Here is a 14,030-nt window from a genome sequence, read left to right as displayed (position 1 = left end):
CCTCCCAACTGGCCTGGGTCTCGGCAAACTTGTTTTTGCAGGGTAAGTTCTACACAACTTGAAACTATGAACTATGAGGTTGAACTGGAGATGGCAGCTCTAAACTGCATTTCAGGTACTCCCAGAGCTCAGAGCAGGGAGGTGATCTCGTCTTTGCACACCGTGTTTTCCCCGTCCGGTTTAGTTTCTTAGCCCAGGACCCAAACAAAGGTTACACAACGGTCTGAAAATAAAGTCTTTTGTTTATTCCGAGATCATCCTTCACAGACAGGCTTTCTTTGGACTTGGGGGTCCTGAGAGAGTTTTACACATAATGGGATTCAGTCACGCAATTAGTAATTTGCAAAACCTACTTCTAAGTCGAGTCAAGTCCTATACACTTCCCTTTACGCTCTATTTGGCCCCATTGTTACCCCGCGTCTTACAATTAGTAAACATTGAGTGTCAGCTTCTGCATTTGTAAAACAGGCACAAAGCCCCTACAGAGCGGTCGCAGAATTAAAGCAATGAACTTGCCTGTAAACCACGGAACCCAGCGCGGGGCTTGACACGTGGTAAGCGCTCAAAGCACGGTAGCCACCCCCAAGATTCCTTACTAACTGGACCCAGGTCCAGGGGCTGGACCAAGTGAGAGGGAGGACGGCAGCACCGTGGGCCACCCCCAAGGCTCTGGAGCCCGCGCGTCGTCCGGATACGGCCGAGCTCCCACAGCCCAGCGGCCGAGGTCGACCACCACCACTTCCGCCGGACACTCGTCCGAAAGAGCAGCTTCTGGCGGCTTCCGGCCACGAGCGCGACGGAGCCCGAACCGCCCCGTGCTGGGCGGAGTCTGCGGGCAGCCACGCCCCTCGGTTCCGGCTCCCTTTCGGCGACGCTTGGCACCGCCGGGCCGCTCCCTGCTCCGGCCGGAGCTGCCCCGCCCCCGGACCCGCCTCCGGTGACGTCAGTTCCGGGGCGGCCCGGGCGGGGCCCGAGCTGGGGCGGCTGCCTTGAGCAGTGTTGGCTCGGGTTCGCTGCTCCGCCGCCGGCCACGTCTCCACGCCGGGCCGCGGGCACTTCCCCGCCGTCCGACGGTCGCCCGGCCGCCGCAGGCCTGCCGCGCCCGGGTAAGGGGCCCGCGCCGCCGTCCGGGGAGCTGTTGTCACGGCTCCCTGAAGCGGCTTGCGACCGAAAGAGGGAGGTGGGGGCAGGAGGAGGCTTGAACGGGGGCACGAGAGGCAGGAGGGGGACTGAGAAAAGATCAGTGGCGGCACAGGTGCAAGACGAGGAGGACAGGAGAGAGGAAGGAACGGAGGGACTCAGTTGGGGCACGGATGGGGGACCGAGAGGCTGGAGGGAGGAGGAGGGCTGCAGGGGGATCCCAAACCGGGGAAGAGGCCCGGCTTGTTCGAGTTTGGGAGCGGAGGATGGGCGAGTCGGGACACTCCCCTATGCGCGGGGGGGACCTGAAAGGTTTCCCCGGGGCAAGGCTGGGCCCCAGAAGTGCTGCCCTCCAAGAAAGAGCTGGCCTTTTAGGTGACCCAGGCCTTCCCCAGGCCCTCCACCTGGGAGGGGGTTGCGCCTTTCCATCTGCCTGCCTGCCTCCCCCGTGCGAGCCTGGTGGCTGCTTACTGTGTGCAGTTAACGATCAGGCTGACAGGAGGAATCAGCATCCACATGGTTTGCCAGAAGACATAAACATCATGCTTAGAAATCTGCTTATACCAACGTGCAGTTATTTTTACCTCCTGGAGGAAGCATCTTTAAAAATTTCAATGAAATCGGTGAGGCAACTATTAAAAATACCAATTTTCCACCTATATGCTGGACTTGCTTCGTGGACAAGGGAATGCCAGATTTGCCCACATCGCCAGCAAAAACTAGCCTTTGATCAGCGTTTAGCTGTGATACCAAAACTTAAAGAAACCTGGAAGCAAGCAGTGCAATTAAGATGATATCCACTTCAGGTTCCCAACTGCCACGAAGTCACATCCTTTAGACCACAGGGCAATGTCTATATACGCAAAACCACAAACGTGTGTTCCTTGGGTTCTGCTGCCAAAGGTCAGCCAGGTGACGTGTTGGGATTCGGTATCTGGCGTTTGCCTTGTATTTGTTTCTGCACTTCCTGCTCCTTGGTTTATAAAGCTTCTCCAGCTTGGAGTAGGGGCCCAGGCCTTCTTGGTGCTGATTTAAATCTTACTAGAGTGATGGAATGTGGGGGTGACACTTATAATCCCTTACCAAGCCTAAGGATTACTTGTATTGGATCTTAGGAACCTGTCTAGGCCAGAAAAAGGAATCCAGCAATTTGGAGTCTGATTCCATGTAACCTGCACACAGCTCTCAGCATATAACAAACAGGTTCATAAAAGAGTTTTGGAAAAAAGCCAAGGGGCAACCGGGTGGCTCAGTCGGTTAAGTGTCTGCCTTCAGCTCGGGTTGTGATCTCAGGGTCCTGGGATCGAGCCCCATGTTGGGCTCCCTGCCCAGCGGGAAGCCTGCTTCTCCTTCTCCCTCTGCAGCTCCCCCTGTTCATGCGCTCTCTCTTGCTCGCTCTCTCTCTCTCTCTAAGTAAATATATAAAGTCTTTTAAAGAAAAAATCAAGCCAAGGTTGGAAACACAAGAATTTGGAGACAGGACGTATTGGAAGGCATCACAAGATTATGGACCAGAAAAGGATCAGGAAGTTGATACCTAAGGCCACAGTCTGGGGGTGCCTTTTTGATGGAGGGTCACCTGGCTCAAGGGGTGCTGCCCCTTCCCAGCAGAACTTGTGGGGAGCTGACTGCTGAAAAGAGGGACTCCCAGCACCAGCCTAACTCCTGTCTTTCCATCTGTGGGTCTTCCACTTAATAATAACTTAATTCTTTCTTGTTTATTCCCTTCTTGCCCCAGAGGTCTCTTTCCTTTCCATCTATTGTAGTCTGAGGCCTCGGTCTACCTAGTCTCCCTGAACCCTAATAATGAGAATGACTGGCTGGCCCCTCACTTGAGGCTCACTAAAGCCTTTGCAGGACAACGTATTATTTTAAATCTTGTTAATGGTTCGTCCATTGTGAATCAACTTACAAAGATTAGTGCAGGCCCCCACACGTGAATCTTGACATTTAGAACATGCTTTTGGAAAGTGGAGGCAGACCATTCCAGAGAGATGAAGTCATGGCCCAACGAGAGCCGTTCTCAGTTCTCAGCTCTACGACGGCAGCCAGTTCCCATCTCTGTGGGAGTGATCACCAGCCCCACAGGCTGGGAGTGAAGAAGCAGTGACAGTACCCAGGAGAAGTTTCCTGAGAAACTTGTGGAGTTTCTTGACATAGTCTTAGGAAAATGCACCTTCTGTGCACTCACCTTTGTGTTTGTACACACACCTGCAGGTATCTGCGTGTGGCACATGCAGGCATGTGTGTGCCTGTGCGTGCGTGTGTAGCTGGATATGCACGCGGCTGTGTGCACACGAGTGTGACTGCACACAGGCATGTGTGTGCTTGTGCATTGTGCGTGTGTGCGGCTGTGTGTGCACTCGTGGGCGTTTGCATTAAAAAAGTGGGCCCATGCGGTCCACACGCATCACCTCCTCCTAATATCTGGCCCTTTAGGAGGTGAGGAGCTATTTCTTAATCTCCCGAGTTTACGTTAAATATTCATCAATGAGAGAATCATTTGTGCTAGTTACTATCTTTGCATCACAACTGTCCTGGTTCCTCTAAAGTTTTGGTTGGCTCCTAGAAAAATGCAACTCCTGTTATATAAATTATGGAGTTTCTCTAAATTATTAAAACCTACACGTGAAACTATATCCAGTGGGGTTAACTCTGTGCCTTTCTGCCTCATAACTCAAAATACTTGAAGAAAATCAGACATTGTTTTCTTTCATGAGCCTTTCAGAAATGTTTTCCAAAAGCAATACATGCTTGTGCAAAAAAAAAAAAATATATATATATATATATATGTATGTATGTATATATATGAAGTAGAAAATGAAAATCGGGGCGCCTGGGTGGCACAGCGGTTAAGCGTCTGCCTTCGGCTCAGGGCGTGATCCCGGCGTTATGGGATCGAGCCCCACATCAGGCTCTTCCGCTATGAGCCTGCTTCTTCCTCTCCCACTCCCCCTGCTTGTGTTCCCTCTCTCACTGGCTGTCTCTATCTCTGTCGAATAAATAAATAAAATCTTTAAAAAAAAAAAAAAAAAGAAAGAAAATGAAAATCGCCAGTAAATTCATTCCCCAGGCATAACCATCATTAATGCTCTGGTGTAAATGTCTCCAGACTCCTTAACAAATGTCTATTTAAATAAAAAGAGAATCATGGTGTGTATACTGTTGTATGACCTGCTTTTTTCATCTAATGATACGTGCGGCCCATGTCAATAAATAGATATATATTTTCGTAAGATTTTATTTTTAAGCAATCTCTGCACTCAAGGCGGGGGCTCGAACTCACAACCTGAGATCAAGAGCCACGCGCCGCACCGACAGAGCCAGCCAGGCGCCCAGAAGTGGTGTATTTTTGAACAGCCGCCATGGTATTTGATATGTGGATGGGACTGTATCTTCTGTAACCATTCCAGTGGTTTTGCTGTTATAAATAACGCCACGATGAACATCTTTTCAGACCTCCATCTTTAAACATCCATCCACTTGCTTCCTTTGAAGAAATTCCAGCAGTAGAAAGTGCTAGCTACCTCGCGAGTCTGGACGCCGGAAGTTCTAATACGCGTTGTCGTTTTCCCAGCATGATCCATTTAAGGTTGCTATTTCAGTGCCTCCCTCCTCCCTGGGTTTTGTCCCCTGTGCTTTACCTAAGGAGTGTTTATGCTTTTTCAAACCGTAGACGCGTCTGTTCCCAGAGCGGGGCATCTGCCCGTGTCCCCCGTGCCATGGCCTGCAAGCGCTCCTCCAAGCTGCTCTCACCTCCTGCGAAGCCAGACCTCACCCAGCAAGCACACGGTGCCAAGCCTGCTGCTCTCCAGGGAGGACAATGGCCCAGCCCAGGAGCACGCCCTGAGCAGCTGCCTCTGGTGAGTGTCCACGGCCCTGCAGGGCCACCTACTTGGTGTCGGGACCGTGAGCCCGGAGAGAGCCCGGAGAGGGCTTTGCTGCAGAGCGGGGAAAGGAAAGACAGCAAAGCCCAGGGTGCCCAGCTTTCCCACCAGCAGGAGGGACCTGTTCTGTGGCGCTTCATCGTCAGAGGCTCTGCCCTCCAAGGTAGACATGGAGGGTGGGCCACGAGCAGGGAGGGGCAGGAGGAACTGGGAGCATGTGGTCCTCTTGGCCCTCTTCTGTTCTTGCAACACAAACGCCTGATACCGCAAGAGGTTTTCTCTTGGCCTGGTGTTGAAATATCGCGATGCTTGTCCCCTCACTGGTGCTGGGGGTGGAGGAGGACCCGCCTCGCAGCCGCCGTCCCAGGAGGAGACAGACTAGAGGCTGTCCCCAGACCACGAACGAGACAGTCCGGTCTGTGTCTGTTCCCCATGAGGAACTGAAAGAGGAGGAAATCCATTGGGCGCAGTGCATCAGCTCCTCCCGCCCTTAGCTGGATTATCCGCTCTGAAGTTCATGGCAGTGCTGGCGCAGGGTTGGCAAACTGTGGCCCATGGGCCAAGTCCCGCCTCCTGTCTGTTTCTGTAAGTAAAGTTTTATTGGGACACAGCCGCACCCATCGTTTACAAATGGCCCACAGCTGCTTTTGCGCCACGGCAGCAGACTTGAGTAGCCGAGACAGAGACAGGGTGGCCCACAGAATCTAAAACATTTGCTGTCTAGCTCTTTACAGAAAAAGTTTGCTGACACTGCCCTAGAGATTCGTAGTGAGGGGGTTAGCAGAAGGCCACAAGGCCTGGGGTACGTGCAGGAAGCCCTGGTCACATCATCCCACCGCAGCGGACCCCAGATCCAGGCCTCACACACACGGAGCATGTTGGGCTCAGCAGTGGTGGCATTTTAAATACATTCAGTAGACGTGACCGGCCAGAGAAAGAGCCATTTAAATACATTTATTTACCAAAAGCCCAGCTGCATCGCCTCAGCTCATGGGGAGTGTGGGTTCTTTGTTCCTGAAACCTTCCAGTTTCAGTTCTTTCTTCTCATGGTATTGGTCTGTTTCTTCTCTCCCCACCCTGCCCCCACTGGTTTCTGTCAGAACAAAGAATGCCTTTTGCACTCTACAAAACAGATGCAGGGGCGCCTGGGTGCCTCAGCCAGTTGGGCGTCTGCCTTCGGCTCAGGTCGTGACCCCAGGGTCCTGGGATCGATCCCCACATGGGGCTCCCTGCTCAGTGGGGAGCCTGCTTCTCCCTCTTCCTCTGCCCCTCTCCCCGCTTGTGCTCTCTGGCTCTCTCTATCTCTCTGTCAAAAAAATAAATAGAATCTAAAAGAGGGAGGAAGGGAGGGAGGGAGGGAGGGAGGAAGGAAGGAAGGAAGGAAGGAAGGAAGGAAGGAAGGAAGGAAGGAAGGAAGGAAGGAAGGAAGAAGATGCACATCAGTAGCTTGTAGGGCTGAGTCCTCTAGACCTGTAAGCTCCCAGAAGCCCTTATGAACAGTTTTGGACAGAAGGTGCAACTTGAAGCTAAAATAAAGCTAGGGACTCTTGCAAAGGGGTGAGAAGCATCAAGGAATGCACCAGCCTTCCAGAAGAGTTTGTGCTCAAGGGGCTTTCCAGTCATGGGGCCACTTTCCCGCAGTCCCCTCTGATCACAGATGGCAAAAAGCCACCATGTGGCCACTCTCTGCACGTCCCTTTCTGCTGCATGGGAGCTGCTTGGCAGAGCGCCCAGCAGGGCCAGACGTGCTTGTTGGGGCAGACTGGCGGCTAAGCCTGGCGCTGGGTCGGAACCTGCAGGAATTCCACATGCCCAGTGGGGCTGGGCCCATGGGGCAGAGGTAGCAGGGCCGGATTTTGAAGGCTACCTTGGCCATGTTAATGAGTTTTGGCGTTATCCTGGAATAGTATGGGGTCTGAGCAGTGCAGGCTGGGTCACCTTTGTGGGTTCCAAAGATCTTTCTGGAAGCTGTGGGGTGGTATGTGGATCAGGGCCGGGATGGGAATGCATGAAGGTGATTCTTTGGTGACTCAGGGCTCATGGAAAGACAGCGAGCCTGCCCCGATCACCAGAACCCGGCCTAGTTGCGGGGCCATGGAGGGTAGCCGGTAGCCTCCATGCCGGGTGAGGAGCCGCTCAGGATGTTTTCACTTAGCATGACTCGAGGGCTGCCTTCCATGACGTTCTGTGCAACTCAAGAACTTCATGGTAAGGGCCAGTGGAAAGACCAAAGGCCTTGGGTGTCTTCAGGCAGAACTGATTTCAGAGGTACCCTCAGGAGCCCCAGGCTCATTGCCTACCCTCCAGCTCCCGGCAGGCCTATGTTCTGTGTACCCTGTGCCCAGATCAAGCGTTTAGTCACGGGACCAACCGTGACTGCATGGGACTGCATCATTGTCTGGAGAGGACCTGGGCCCTGCAGACAGCTACGCAGGACTCAGATGGGTGGGCGGCACCGAGGACAGGATCAGGGCACACCCAGGACCAGCAGGGCATGAAGTGATGGGATGCTGGAGGCCAGTGGGCCCCTCTGCTCCCTAGTGCACCCCTGCAGTGAGAGACCCCAGCCTGCCAGCACACTGGAGGGCCCCAGGGTGAGGGTGGGGAGACCCCTATGTGCTCGGGAAGCCATCTCTGGCTGGACCCCATCCTCCTCTTGGTGAGGCTCAGCTGTCCTGGTATTTCTGGAAGTTTCTGCAGACAACTGGGTGACCAGATCCTCGCAACTACCTCTGTCTCTCACAGGGGCACCTCCTGGTCCAGTCCTTCAGCTTCCTGTGGCCTTGTCTCCTCGTGCCTGCATTACCACCCCCGCTGCCTCCTTGCTGGGCTCCTGCCCCTCTTCTGACCCTCCTGCCCAAGCACCTTCCTGTGCTGGTGACACACCGGCCTCAGCTCCCCCACAGATCCGACTGCCCAGTGGTGACCCACCAATCTCTGCTCTAATCCCAGGTCTCAGCACACTGTCCCTCAGCCTCTGGCCCTGCTGCTGTCATCTGCTGCACTCTCCCATCCGCTTCCCCCACCCCTTCCCCACCAGGTGGATCCCATCCATCTTTCAGAACATGGCCCACCTGTTGCTTTCCCAGGAAGCCTTCCGTCGCCACGCCCCTCCACCCACCAGAAATCAGTGCCTCCTCTGGGCCCCACAGCACCCTGTCCTCCCCTACCCACCTTTGGGGCCTCCACACAGAGGACCAGCCTCCACTTACACGTCAAAGCCTTCCCATGTGCCATCCCCTGCCTGCTTCCAGGCACTGAGTCACACCTCTGCTCTGTGCTTGCAACAGCTTGCTGTGACCTCTTTTCTGTGTCTCCTACTGGATGGCAGCCTCCCTGGAAGAAAGAGTTGTGTGGCTTTCGTCTTTTTGTTCTACATGCACTGCCTGGCACGGGGAATATTGGATGGATGGCTGGGTAGATGGATGATGGATGGCTGGATGATGGCTGGGTAGATAGATGATGGATGGATGGATGGATGGATGGATGGATGGATGGATGGATGATGGATGGCTGGATGATGGCTGGATGATGGATGGATGATGCCTGGATGATGGATGATGGATGGATGGATGATGGATGGATGATGGATGGATGATGGCTGGATGATGGATGGATGATGGATGGATGATGGCTGGATGATGGCTGGATGATGGATGGATGATGGATGGATGATGGATGGATGATGGATGATGGATGGATGGATGGATGATGGCTGGATGATGGCTGGATGATGGATGGATGGGTGGATGGATGGATGATGGATGGATGGATGGGTGGATGGATGGATGATGGATGGATGATGGATGGATGGATGATGGATGGATTGGTGGATGGATGGATGATGGCTGGATGATGGATGGATGGATGATGGATGGATGATAGATGGCTGGATGATGGCTGGATGGATAGGTGGATATGAATGGGTGGATGGATGGGTGGTGAATGGGTGGATGGGTGGATAGGTGGGATGGGTGGATAGATGGGTAGATGTTGGATAGGTGGATTGATGGATGGGCGGATGGGTGGGTGGATAATAGATGGGTGGATGGATGACACATGATGGATAGATAGATGAATGGGGGGTTGGTGGCTGGCTAGCTAAATGATATTTCCCATGTGAAAGGTGTGGTCAGGTATCCTGAAGTGTGCAGAAGTACGTTGGGGCTGATACGTGACCTTGGCCGATCTTGGTTATCAAAAGGCCTTGGCCCTGTGAACATGGTCAGGTCTTGGCCCTTTCTCTACTGCTCTTTCACACTAGGAGCTCTGGGTGGGAAACTGGACACTTGCAAAGGTTGAGACACATAGTGAAAGTGGGCCAAGAAGTCCTTTACACCCATCAAATGCAGGCACGGGGCAGATCACTGGATCACTGTGGTTGAGACGCATCACACGCTTCCTGGGTGCCCAGCCCTGGTCCAAACGCTCGGCTCAGTTTGCACCCTGGACCTTCCAAAACTGTCCACGGCGGGCACCATGCCCTGCCCCATGTCCCAGGTGAGTCTATGCATTACTGACCAGACACCTTTCTTGACCACAGATCCTTCGGCCAAGCAGCAGGGAATCATTTGCAGCCTGAGGAGTGGCCAGCTGGGAGCCTCAGGGACCGCCCGGCCTTGCTCCTGGCTCACCCACAAGATGTGGACAGCCCTTGTGCTCGTTTGGATTGCCTCCTTGTCCTTATCTGAGAGCCACGTGCGAACCCAGGATCTAGGTAGGTGGGAAAGCTCTGCGGCTGCTGGTCAGGCCGACAGTGATCGCAAAGCACCCCGAGCCCGAGGGATGAGTGCGAGCCCAGGCCAGAGAGTCGGGAGCCCCAGAGCCGTCCGGGTGCTGCGCCGGGGAGGGTTGTGAGGCCAAGCTCTTCCAGGGCCGGCTTGGCTAGATAAGCCCCCAGGGGACTGGGCCTCTGAGTCCTGAGAGGGTCACTTGCTTGGCCCTGCAAAATTTCTTCTATCAACCCGATATTCGCTGGAGACTTCATCTGTTCATGCAGCAAATATTTCATGACACTCCTGCCCTGTGCCAGGCGCCGTTCGTCTCCAGGAATTCCTGCCACAAATCCTTCCAGAAAGCCAAGAATCGTTTTGTGGTGTGAATATCTGGACAGTGATTATCTGCTTTCTAAAGCCGGGTGTGTGTTAGCTGGGTTTTGTTAGTGGTGAACCACACCTCTAAGGTGAGACTTTCACTCTGTCTGATGTTTTGGGAATCGGATCAAAGAGTGAAGTTCTTGAGCCTTCAATGGGCTCAGGCTCAGAGGACGAGGGAGTGTTTACATCAAAGCGCCACGCGGCTCTCTCAGGCACAGCAGGCTCCACGCTCCGGGGGAAGATGAGAGGGAAACGTGTTCACACTTCACCTCCTTTGTTCTGACTGGGCTGAGGGGAAAAGGCCACCCAGGCCAGGCCAATAGACCAGAAATTAAGACGCTCTCTGAATCACCTACCTGTACGGGATGGAAAGTGATGGTATCTTCTTCTCCCTTTTCTGACTTCAAGGGCTCTTGGTCCTCAACAGGACAGATAATGCAGCCAAGAAAAATGTATCTGTGACGACAGTTACGAGAGTCCTTAATGGAACGTCTGAAACAATGACCGGGGTGACACCTTCTCCTGTCCCATTGGCCACAGGGACCCCAGTGGCCCACGCCAGCTCGCCTGCGGTCACATCAGGGAGAACACTCAGGACAGACGTGGGGACGGAAGGTGCCCCTGACCGAGTAGCCTCCGGGCCACCCCCGCCAACTGTCCCGGCGGCATCGTGGCAGACTCCGCCCTCCAGCACTGTCAGTGGCCCCCGTGAGCCGGTGCCGAGCGGCAGCCCGCTGCCAGGAACAGCAGCTCCGATGACACCGGCCACCAGCTCTCAGCCTGCCGCTGGGACTACAGCGAGTGCCCGCGGCCCAACGCACAGCCCTTCCCCGCACACCCCCGGCAACTCCACAGCCAGCCCTGCACCCCCCTCGAGTCCCCAAGCACTTAACGCGTCCACACAAGCCCCCACTGTCCAGGCGTCGACGGCCCGGCCCATGGCTGGCACGGCAAGTGAACCCACACCTACCCTCTCCAACACAACCTCAGAGCCCACACGCCCATCCGTGGCTTCCGTGGCCACCACAGCAGTGACTGCCACCACGGCACAGGCCCAGGAGCCACCTACCAGCACAGAGCCAGCCCCTGCACCTCACACCAGCCTGATCCCTAAGGTGGAGGCCATGTCCCCCACGACCCGGCTGAGCCCTGCTCCATCGACCCCAGGGCCCACGGGGCCGGGCACAGCCCAGACACCCGAACAGGTGCCGCCTGAAACCTCTCTTGGTCCCGTGTCTACCGCCCCGATTCCCGGGAGTCCCGGGGGCTCGAAGATGCCAACCACGGACTTGTGCCCGCTCAGCACCCAAGGCCAGTACCTGGTGGTCACCACCAAGCCCCTTACCCAGTCCCTGGTGAACAAAGGTTTCCTCCTGGCGCTGCTCTTGCTCGGGGTGACTCTTTTCATCGTAGTTTTGGTTCTGTTGGCCCTGCAAGCCTACGAGAGCCACAGGAAGAAGGAGTACACGCAGGTGGACTATCTCATCAACGGCATGTACGCAGACTCAGAACTGTGAGCGGCCGAGGAGGCCGAGCCCACGCCTCCCTCCATGTTGCCTCTGAGACCAAACCAAGTGCTTCCAGATCCTTTCGGTGCAATTAGGAGATATGCCGGATGCTTCAACACATCGACTTGCCGTCAGATGAATTCCACGATCACTCAAGAGTTGCTGCTTTTTCATATTTATTTTTGTAAACAATCATGTCCATGGAACGGGCCGTGATCCCACCACGGGCGGGACTGGCAGGGCCCCGGTGTGGATCCCGACTCGAATTAAAGCAGTGACCGCTTCCCATTCAGCCCCGTGTCCCCCCGTTTGTGTAGGCTCTGTCCTGCCCACCGTTGTGCCAGGGTGGGCCTTCCTGGGACGCGTGTGATGGGGTTTACGTTGGTCAGCGTTTACGGTAACACCGGGTTCTGGGGTCTTCTGTGTCTGCGCCGTTTTCTGGGGCCTCACGGTTATGCCCAAACGTGCCTCATGCTCAGTGTGAGGGGCGCCCCAGGCTCTGGGCATCTCTGGCACCCCTGGGGGTGGGGCCTCCCGCAGACGTCCCTTTTCTGATTTGTTCGGTGTGCAAGCTTAGAGCCTGATTTGGGCACAAGAGACCCGAGTCCACCACGGTAACCGGGTGAGCTGGCCAGTGTGGCCGGGTCAGCCTGGACCTGCTCGGACTGAATTCTTAGGGAACCTGTGAGGTTCACTCAAGCTCTCCACTCGCCTCGTGCAAACCCAGTCAGCTGGTGTGGCGGGACCGTCACCACTAGCACCTTGCCCCACGTCACCCTGGAACTCGGGGGAGCCCCAGGCCTGAGTGCTCCCAGGGCCCTCTCTCCCGAGCAGGATAACATCCTTGGGTTCCCAGGTTCCAAACAGTCCTCAGAGCTGACACGAAGTGCCTGTCTTGCACCAGCCACTGTCCTCGTGCTTAACGCATGAACCCACTTAACCCCCACCTCAACCCCAACACCGAAGCGCTACGATCCCACCTTAAAGGTGGGGCCACTGAGGCACGGAGGAGGGGAAGACATACTCACCCACTAAGGGCCAGAATCAGGGTTAACCCCACTCTGGAGTCTTGCCTCTTTGCCGACTCACCAGCCCCGCGGGAGCGTGGCCTTCGGCCCTGCTCTGCCTACCTGCCCAAGGCAGTGAGAGCTGGTGAGCAGCACGGAAAGCTGTGTTCCCAGACCAAGTGTGCAGCTACTAACTGTGACTTGGAGCAAGTGTGGCTTGTTCCGGAACCCCGCTTTTTCATCTGTGGAATGGGGAGACCTAGAATCACCTAGAAATCCCATAGGAGCCAAGGATGGAGAAATAGAGTGAGGAACACGGGGATCAGAACCTCCCCGTGGTCCTCGCCTGCCTTCCAGCTCTGCCCAGGTTTTTGCATCCTGTCTGTTCTGTCTGTCTGTAGTCGGTCCAGCAGCCCCCTTTCCCTTCTCTGGCCTCTGGCTGTCTCTGAGCCACGCTGTGTGTCCCGACAGCTGGGCCTCAACCAGCCTGTGCCTCCTGTTGCTCGTTCCCCGGTGGACCCATCACACACCCGAGCCCATCCACGTGTGTGACCACGGGTAGCGGCGCCGGCCGTGGCTGGAAGGTGCATGTTCCAGCCCCAGGCTCGTCGCTCTTGCTCCCGGTCTGAACGCCGGCCGGCCTGCGCCGCTATCCCCGGGCAGCAGCTCTCCACGTCAGCGCAGAGGATCGGCCTTCGGAGGATGCCCGTTCCTCGGCCAGCCACCACCTGGCAGCCTGGGCTAGGACCTACCTGCCTGCAGAGCGCAGGTTTCACACCCTGGCTGCTTGAGTCTCATGCGAGAGCCAGAGACTTGGACCCACGTGAGCCGGAGCTTGGAGGCTGTCCCCACAAACTGGGTGCTTTGTTCCCTTCCAGGGAGGTAGGATGAGGGGCCACCCACAGGGATGGCTTTCACCCTCAGCTTGCGACCGGCGGCCTCCACCCAGCACCCCTACTCACAAGGAGTGGGCGCTTGGGATGTCAGGGCCTGCCTGTCCCCCTGCCCCAGCCAGGGACTCCCTGCCCCTTCATCCCCTGAGAACTGGTTGCAGTCTCCATCCCTCCCTCCTTGGGGGGTCATATTCCCGACCATCTAGTCATTTTGACTCGCCACGTGGGCCACAGGTGCCTCAATCCCATGGCATCCACGGCCAAGCTCAGCCCTGGCCCCGGAGTGCGTTGGGCCCTCGGGTTCTTCCTGGACCTGAACGCATTACTCACCTGAGCTAGAGACTTGGGCTCAGCCTGGAGTCCCACCAACCACCCCGCATACTTTGGGTTTGTTTTAGATTTTATTTCTAAGTAATCTCCACATCCAATGCGGGGCTCAAACTCACAACCCCAAGATAAGGAGTCACCTGCTGCCCGCACCGAGCCAGTGAGGTGCCCC

At 55.7% G+C, this 14,030-nt stretch overlaps 1 protein-coding gene across 1 annotated transcript; it reads left to right on the top strand.

The window, feature by feature from the left end:
* The first annotated feature begins 955 nt into the window (after positions 1-955).
* C24H11orf24 (chromosome 24 C11orf24 homolog) lies at positions 956-11,923 on the top strand. The gene is made up of 4 exons (XM_045775881.2): positions 956-1,106; positions 4,817-5,003; positions 9,571-9,744; positions 10,532-11,923. The coding sequence occupies exons 3-4, from the start codon at positions 9,669-9,671 to the stop codon at positions 11,638-11,640; spliced, it is 1,185 nt and encodes a 394-aa protein (XP_045631837.1). The 5' UTR covers positions 956-1,106; positions 4,817-5,003; positions 9,571-9,668; the 3' UTR covers positions 11,641-11,923.
* The last annotated feature ends 2,107 nt before the right edge of the window (positions 11,924-14,030 follow it).

Source organism: Ursus americanus, chromosome 24, assembly GCF_024610735.1.
Source record: "Ursus americanus isolate L20-20 chromosome 24, mUrsAme1.1.p, whole genome shotgun sequence".
In the NCBI taxonomy this organism is placed as follows: Eukaryota; Metazoa; Chordata; class Mammalia; order Carnivora; family Ursidae; genus Ursus; species Ursus americanus.
Note: the sequence above shows the minus strand (reverse complement) of the source record. Positions and strands in the feature narration are given on the sequence as shown.